Raw genomic sequence first — 9,278 nt, forward strand, 5'->3', positions numbered from 1 at the left:
TCAAGATTTTTGTCATTTATAGACTTTATTTACCAAAAGTCAATTTTGATAAAATCTGGACAATATATCTGAAACATTTTGGTTTAGAAAATATGCAGTTTGGCATGTGTAATTTAGCAAGTAGCGTCAATGCATAAGCTGTACATGTATGATACATGCACCATTGATGCTGTTGCTTTGTCAAAGACTGTAATATGCATTATACTATGTGATGATTTAGCTTATCTTGATAAGCTTGAAACTTTCAAATCAACTGGAAAAAAGTATTTAGAAATGTTTAAACCTGTTTATGTTAAAAAAAGCAAAAAGGCTGTTGGCGGGATTACATTTCAATAAAATGAAGAGGGCATTTACAAAGTTTCCTTCTCATGTCATTGAGCTCAAAGCACTTTAAAAAAAAAATAGTTTGAGTATATGAGTGGACAATAACAATAATTTTCAAATGCAAAACATGGAGGGGGTGATGAAGAAAATGAGGCTGAGAAAAGGAAGCAGCCATTGGTTTCTGAAGGTCTTTCTGAATGAGGAAGGCTTTGAAGGTAGCCACTGTGCAAAGTGCTAGAAGAAATGCATTTCAGATACAGTGGGTGGGGAGGTACTGTGATCAGATTTATCTGGCACCAACAGAACTGCATGAGCAGATCACAGTAACTCCAGCAAGCAACCGAGATGTCAATCTCTCGGACAGGTATCCTGGAGCAAACTCTACAGAAACTGTGCACACTTTGTAGTTGAGACAAGCCAGTGCAGGTAATGGAACACAAAGATGTTGTTCCCTTCAGAGATTTCTGACAAAATGCATCAACTTTGTGTACTCCAAAGCAGGGAATAGATGCTGCGAAACGGACAAGAGTATTAATGAAGTTGCAAAAGATTTATTCTGACTCTCCTGCTGAAAATACGCTCCAAATTACAGGCATCTGTTTTGCAAGTGGGTAACCATAATTCATGGAGGCATAAACTGTATATCAGTCTTTTTAACATAAACAGGTTTACTGGACACAAGAAACAGCTGGATAAATTTATCAAACCATTTTCTCCAAATAAGTACAAGTTGATAACATCTAACCGTCTAATTTTAAAACTACATGATTCTGGATGCATAGACATATCTGAATGGACTAATTACGGTGGATTAATAAAGGTATGCTCAATTACCTGCAAAAAGAACATAACACAGGATCTAGTTTGCAAAGTTGAACTGATGTAAGAGCAACTGATATTCCTTTGATTTAATCTCTGTTACCTGATTAATACAAAGTATAAATTGTCCTGTTTGTATCTGATTGAAACACTGAAATTAAAATTGCTCCTCAGTTGTAATTTTAAAACTTGTATAGTTTCTTTTTCACAGCTTGTATGGTTTTATGGAATGTTAAGCTGAGCTCTTAAACTCCGGGGTATTCGAAAACAGCAGCGGCACCCATACCAGTGCCCATGCACATTGAAACCACACCCAGTGACCTGCAGGCATAAAAATATACACTTGAGTGCACACACAGACTTACAGATCACAAGTAACTACATTCTTCAGAGTTATCTAATTTAGCATGCTTTCTTAGTCTAGGTATTGAAAATGAGCATCTTACAAAACCATAAAAACAGTTAAGAAGCAAAGTGGTTTTTTTTTTGATAGTATGGAAGCTGTAATGATAACAGTATGGTGTCCTGGAAGAGACTAATTATCAACCTTCCCATGTTGCATCATGCATATGATTTCCTGCTGCCTTATGTCTACAGTAGATTTGGGATCACTTGCTATACTTTACAGTTGCCCCATGGGTAACCACAAGCACCATTCTGTCTTGAAAAGCATATCCTAAAATCCCAATGTGGTAATGACCTCCCTTTAACTGTTAAATTAACAGCTCTTCAAAGGTGACAAAAGTTATGACATTGCATTGCCTGGTAAAACCACACTAGTCATCTTCAATATGTTGTTTATTATCTTCAATTTATGTATTAATCTTCAAAAAGTGCTACTCAAGGAGCAGGACCTGGAAAATAGGGTTTCTAGTTTCAGGTCTGAATTGCCAAAATACAAAGGTCAAAGGCCATGTCTCTACACAATAAGCAATGGTGTTAATTTTTAAAATCATGTCCTATCTTCATTTTATTATCGATTAAAAGCATTTATGGTGACAATAGAGGTGTACTGGGAGGTTATCTGTTAGGTACCAATAGGCTGTCACCTACACAAACTGAGGTATGGTCAAGAACACATGGACAGAACATAAAAAATGGACTACCTTTTCCCTCGTCTTTTAAGTTCATGAAGAAGAGTGGCAATCATGCGAACACCAGTACATCCCAAAGGATGTCCCAAGGCAATGGCTCCTCCCTTCGGATTCACTCGCTCAAGAGGGATTCCAAGCTCACGAACACAATAGACAGCTTGACTGGCAAATGCCTCATTGATCTCAAAGATTTCTATATCGTTGATAGTCAAACCTGGATACAAAACATCCCATTACAACAACAAACATCATACAAAACATCAGTAATACCACATACCAATCTTAGGAAGTACAAATTTAACAGCTTCTATTTGTTTACCCATTCCACAAAAGATGAAATATAGATTAACAAAAGCAGATTCTCAGCGTTCTTTATGTGGAAACCATGACTTGCCTGCCTTCTTTAGGGCCACAGGAATAGCAACAGCTGGTCCAATACCCATGATGTCTGGAGCACACCCTTCCACCGCATAGGACCTCAAGATGCCAAGTATGGGCCAACCCCTGCGGGCCGCCTCCTGTCGAGTAGTGACAATGACAGCTGCAGCCCCATCACTGACTTGACTAGAATTCCCTATGAAGGAAAGATGATGTTTACGGTGAAAGTACTCAGAAATATTTGTGATCCTAAAATTCTTTGGACAACTAGGAAAAAAGTTGCTATGCTCAGTGCTTTGGAAAAGCTGTAAAACCAATTTATATTTAAAAAAGCACTGAGTTTTATGCCGAAGTATCCAAAAAAAAGTGTAGTTGTATATGAACAAGAATTATAGTATCAGCAACGAAAAAAATTACAAATAGCTGAGAGATAGTTCTTTTGTGAAATGAATCCCTGCCAGGAAAATAAGCCCCTCAGACAAACTGGTCTACTTCTAGAAAATAGTTTTTTGAACTTTATTTTGAGCATATTTTTTTTACAATAGCTTGTCTTTTGTTCGTAAGCACAAGAACTTGCTCTTGAAGTCTTTCAAAAGCTCATGAACCTACTGCTGGTCTTTCACAAACAGACATACCTGCTGTTGAACTTCCCGTTTCTTTAAAAGCAGGCTTAAGCTTAGCCAGTCCTTCAAGTGTTGTAGGTCGAATCCCTTCATCTTTATTCACCTACCAATTACATAAATATTTTTTCCAGTCATTTTGCAACATCTTTGCATTTTTCTTTAATAGGTTCTGGTATACTCACCTATTTCAGAGACAGCTACCTGGCCTCAACAATTAAAGGAAAAGATATGTTTTGTGGAAGGTGTATAATGAAGTTGATTTACATCCTTGTGCAACTCATGGAAATGTTTTGAAGCCTGGCTTTTAAGAAGTTTTCTTAAAAGAAGAATGTTGCTATTAATATAAGGCCCATTTACACCTGTGACTGGAATGCCCACCTTCCCTTTTACTGTCCACCCAGCAAAGTGCAGAAATGGGTGCTTGATTTATGCCTCTCTCATCCAGTACCTTAGACAAGGTGAACCACTTACAGTATACTGCCTCTTCAGCTCTTAAGCTATGAAAACTTAACCTTCAACTTTTCCATGCCTCAAAATCTCAAATGACAGGAAATTTAAGAAGAAAACACACAGCTCATTAAAAAAGATTGATATGACTAACCGTGACAACTGTCTGCTGACCATTGGGATCCTGAACAGTTGTTGTAACTTGTAATATCTCAGCATCAAACAGCCCTGCTGCTGCAGCTTTGGCAGCCCTTATGACATAGCATCAGATAATTGCAATCTCGTAAAGAAAAAAACAACAACAACAAACTTGCTGTGTCTTATAATTGGTGGCTACATGCATTGTGGATATACTCATACATGGGTGCTATACACAAAATTACAATTAAATGCAAATACTCTCACTCAAAATAGTGATTTCTATTACTAGGGCAAACTTTTGAGATAAATTTTGAGATCAAAAGAGAAACAACCCACTAAATTATGGCAAAAGCCTGAGTTTATTGAAGAGGACTACAAAGTATTCTTACAAGAAAATCAAAACAGTAGTTTGTTGTAAGGATTCTAGTCATCAGCTTATGGTCGTGATTTGAGGGTCACAATAATAATGCTAAACAAAGATATCTCAATCCTCCTCATTGGGCCATTGAAATGTAAATGTGAATGCAGGTAAAACAGTCAAAAGCTCCTGCCTAACTAAAGTGTCTTACTTTTGTTGTGAGAGCAGCGCAAACTCATCTTGTTGACGCCTGCTCACGTTGAACCTTTCTGCCACATTCTCTGAAGTGATGCTGATTGAGAGAAAAACAGATGGTGTTGTTCACATGACAAGCTTTGAGTTAACAGATGTAATAACTGATTATAATTTAGTTTTATTATGACTTGCAAATTGTGGGTTTCCTTATATTGTATCAGTGCTTGTATATGGTAGGGAGAAGCATCCATATATGTTTATACTGGTGCATATGTATGTGAGATATAAGGCAGAGTTCAACAAGTATACCCCATAGGCAGAAGGCTGTCTTGGGCCATCTGATAATCCTGAATCGTTGGGTTTAAATCAAAGCCCTTTCCTGCCGTGTGTCTTGACATTGATTCAACACTGCAGATATCAGAGTGCAGAATATGATCATTAAAATATATGTATATGCAGTGTATTATAGTAAAACCAAAAACAACCATTACAAAACATATGTACATGCATTGTATTATAGTCAAAATTTGTAACAGTGCATGCTGGTCAAATATGTCAGTGATAGTGGCCTTGTCATTTGTCAAGAAATACTGCAATCTGTGTCTTAACGCATGAACGGATATAAAGCATAAATATGCAGATAAAGTGAATTTATCATTTCAAGTATGCAAGTGAGTGCATGATGACCTTCTAAATCTGTTCATGTCTCCTTTGATGTCTTCCATGTAAATTATACTCACCCTGCAGCAATGCCCAGTTTAATCTGGCCTGTTTTGATGGAACCTAAAAGACAAAATGATTTTGGGGCTATATGTTATGTCATACACACACAGATTATATGTGATACCTCCTTACTTTTAGTGTCTCTGACTTTGGTGAATACTAATGCTCAAGCTTTCAAATGATTGTTTACAGTGCTCTCATTTCAATCAGTCTTGATGAAATCTATATTTTAAGATGTCATGACTTCTACCTGCCACATTCATGAAAGCCTGAAGGCCTGAGGCACATTGTCTGTTGGTAGTGTACACTGGAACAGTCTCAGGAATCCCACTAGACAGTTCAGGACAGAAGCGAAGTTGCCATCAGCTAGGATTATTTCTTGAATGTCATTTCTTTAAACATGAACAATCTCTCGAGAGTTCAGCATGACTATGACCAAATTTACCAATTACAAAAAGACTGTCCAAAACATTTTAGTATTTTCATTTTCTGCATATGACATGATTGATAAACCATGAGCAGAACAGATACGTCTGGAAGCATAATTATGGACTTGCAAGAGTATCTTGTGTGTGCATGTACATGCATGCTGGTGGATATCTAGGATGTACATAATGAAAATTATTTACCAATATTATCAACAACTTGAAATGTTCTCATGAAGAAAAAAGCAGCATATCTGTAATCAAGCACTTTCTTAGTTAATGGAATGTTTGCTCATGATCTGTCAGTGTTACAGTACAGAAATGAAAGAAATGTTATTTCTAAGCATAGCAGTTATACCTGAAAAACTCTGCGATGCGTGCTGAGATTATAATTGATCCATAACCAACATTGCCTAAAACAGAATAAAACATACATGCTTTATATATGGAATATGGAAGAAGTCATTATCATCAACTGCATATTCCTTGAAGTGTAGGTGTCTATCATTTTCATCCTCTAGTATTTGAAATTACACGACATTTTGAAATGTGGCATATTTTCAAGTTAGACATTTGATTATTTAATTATTTATATGTGTGTTTTTGGTTATAGAAGCTTTGTAACAAACTAGCTTTGCTATTCTATACAATTGCATTGCACATGCAGTCTTCATTGTCACATTTTGGATTATTTCTAGCAAAAAAACTATTATAAGTTTGGGCATGTGGGGGGTGCTGTGTGAGGGAGAGGGAGAACAATTTGAGTGTGTGAAGGTGAGTGTGTAGGGGTGAGTATATGCTTTAAAGTAAGTTGAAATCTTAGCTGACGTGAAAAATTACATTGGAAAAATCTCAGAACTTTATGCAGCAATGATGTTTGGGTGAAAAATGCCACATGCAATAACAGATCAATGATCGAGAAGCTGTAGTTTATTTCATAGATGCCTTTACACATCTTACCAACGCATACGTCCTGGATCTCTGAAGGATTAAGTCCTGTTTCCTGTAGTACCCCTTTAAAGACAACAGCTAACAAGTCATCCACATAAGTATCCTGAGAAAATCAAAATTAAACAAACATTTTAATGGCAATGAGGATAATCTGTCATATGATTAAATCATTAATATCAAGATAGGAAAAGTACTGTACATTAAGTTGGCTTCATATTTATTAAGTGCGTCGAAAAAAATGGAAAACAAAAATGCGAGAGTCTGTGACTATCACATTTCCTGCACCTTGAGCTGTCCACGCCGAGCTCTGGCGATTGGAGTCCGAAGCGCTGAAACCACAACGACATCGTCTGGCTTGTCCTGATAACTGGGCAAAGCCGCAACTTGTCTGGTCACTGGAGCGAGGTCTGCAGCATTTAGATGGCGGAATATTGTAGAAAGACGCTCCATTATGGCACCCACTTCGTCTTTGGCTCCTAATGACCAGAACCACACAAACTTTGTACTTTGAACATGCAGGTAGTCGGAACTAAAACCAAAGTGAAGTAAATAAACATTTTAATTACCTTCGTTTCACAACATCCCATGTGGTCTAGTGGCTAGGATTTCTGGCTTTCACCCAGGCGGCCCGGGTTCGATTCCCGGCATGGGAAACGTTACTTTTTCTTCCCCCCTTCTACCATGATTTTCTCTTTTTCACAATATATGTGTGTGTGTGTGGATCGCATTTTTGGAGACTGAACCTACAACGATTTTACGTACATGTATATATAAAAAAAAAAAAAAACTTACATTTTTGTTTATGTTTTGTGTTTTATTGTTTACAATAAAAATACATAGGCAAGAACCGTAGATGATGAAGTTAATAATAAAATTAATAATAATAAATGAAAGATCTGTGTAGCGCATGCTCTTAGTCTTATAAGCCGTTAAAACAAGAAAGAGATGTGGACAGCATACAACGAATTGAAGACAAATATAGAATACGCAAAGCGGAACCAAGTAACAAGAACTCTCGAGAGATCGTGATTCGACAATGACAATAATCAACTTTAAAGTTTAAATAATTATTTGTCCCAGTGGGCACTTTTGAACATGAGAAGGTGCTCGAGTCACAAAAGTTAAAAATAAAAATTAAAATTAAAGTTCGTTGCAAGGTGCAGCGTTAAAAGATGTCAACAGTGAAAAATATTGGCAAATGAAGGGTGCAAGTGACAATTATATATATATATAAAACAAACAAACTTATATGAAGGATATTCATTCTGCAGATGAAGACGAGCAGAAAAGCAGCAATAAATGGGAAAGGTGTGTCTGTTTGGGGGTAGGGGAAATATACGGTCATTAGACGAAGAGTGTATAGTTGTCTCCCGTAACGGAAGACAAGTTCAGAGAAGTATAGGAAAGAGCTGCCAAGAAATAAAAACACAGTACGGACAGTTTGTACTAAATACAAGATCGAGTGGATGGGTAGCCAGTGAAGAAAACGAAGGACAGGGGTGACATAATTCCGTTTCCTAAGCACCAGACGTGCAGCAGAGTTCTGTACTTTCTGGAGTTTATAGATATGGTATGGGAGGGCAGCCTGTGAGCAAGGAGTTGAGGTCATCAGCCGAGAAAGAACAAACACACAGACAAGATGTTGATAGTGCGAGTAGACAGAATGTGACTGATGGCACTGATCTTACTGAGCTCATAATAGACAGAGTGACAGACAACTGTAATTTGTCTATCAATGGTCATGTCTACAGTGACAATGAATCTGTTAAATGAATTTTACAAACAGAAGCATGCTTAGACATAGACATACACTGCATGTGTCATCTCACTCATACGCAGAAAAAGGACTCAAAATGTTGTCCCCCACGAAGATTTATTTGTCAATTTACCAGGTAACACACTCGACGACAGCGTGTGTGCACGTGTATAGAGCCAGCAATACACATTGGAACACATCGTCAGTACTGTAGCAAATTTCATTGTGAAACAGCATCACTTTAACACAAGCTTGTTTGGCATAGCAAACTGTGATCGCAATCCCATATTTTCAAAACAAACAAACAATATGAGACCTTGCTGATTGAGAGATAGATTGAGTTATTGTCGTCATGGTGCACAACGACACGTTAGACGACTGCCCCGATCACATGACCCGGATGAACAGTGCGTCTCTTCGGTCCACATTCTACGATGGAGACAATGAAAGTACAATCATGATGACAGATATCAAACATCTTGTTTATGCATTAAGACAAATTTGACCAGCGTTATCTATCTCGACAAATATACATTAGAATGTCATACAAAGCCAAGTTAATCAGTATCCCTGGACAAGGATGTAGGTTCACTATTTTCTCCTTAACATCCCAGCGAAATATTCGATAACCCAAAAGAAGACATTGTAAATTTTGATATAAAGTATTTTCTGTAGCTAAATGAAGACAAGTACAAACAATAAGAACGATGAAGACTGCGATCGAGGTTGCTGAGGTCTTTCCCCTTGGTCTTAACACAACTGCACGTGTCGGTAGAGTTCTATTTTCTGAGTGCGAGAGATTCTGGCCTCCCGGCGGCAGAACCCAACTCCCAGAAGCTGGACATCGGATTATTTGTCCTCGTGACTACCATGACACGCAGCCAAACACAGGGGAAAGCCTCTAGCAAACTGCCAACGGGCAGGGTTACCTCCATCTTTATCCCTCTCTACTAACTCTTCAACGGACAGGAGCACATTTACTGTTGCAGGACGTGAACTACAACGCCTAGGACACTAAAGATCACAACAACAACAGCAAAGCAT

At 37.7% G+C, this 9,278-nt stretch overlaps 1 protein-coding gene and 1 non-coding gene across 2 annotated transcripts; one reads left to right on the plus strand and one right to left on the minus strand.

Annotated features, from left to right (window-relative positions):
* Positions 1-6: 6 nt before the first annotated feature.
* LOC112564571 (3-ketoacyl-CoA thiolase B, peroxisomal-like) lies at positions 7-6,998 on the minus strand. The gene is made up of 12 exons (XM_025239482.1): positions 6,764-6,998; positions 6,488-6,581; positions 5,886-5,940; positions 5,353-5,432; positions 5,120-5,162; positions 4,689-4,787; positions 4,396-4,476; positions 3,840-3,936; positions 3,251-3,341; positions 2,632-2,811; positions 2,250-2,451; positions 7-1,464 (listed from the first exon to the last, which is right to left on the minus strand). Exons 1-12 carry the CDS (start codon positions 6,926-6,928, stop codon positions 1,389-1,391), a joined length of 1,263 nt encoding a protein of 420 aa, XP_025095267.1. The 5' UTR covers positions 6,929-6,998; the 3' UTR covers positions 7-1,388.
* Positions 6,999-7,059: 61 nt separating this feature from the next.
* Positions 7,060-7,131, plus strand: Trnae-uuc. Its single transcript has one exon. It is a non-coding gene; the product is annotated as a tRNA-Glu (tRNA).
* Positions 7,132-9,278: the final 2,147 nt, after the last annotated feature.

The sequence above is a fragment of the Pomacea canaliculata genome, linkage group LG5 (genome assembly GCF_003073045.1).
Source record: "Pomacea canaliculata isolate SZHN2017 linkage group LG5, ASM307304v1, whole genome shotgun sequence".
NCBI lineage: Eukaryota > Metazoa > Mollusca > Gastropoda > Architaenioglossa > Ampullariidae > Pomacea > Pomacea canaliculata.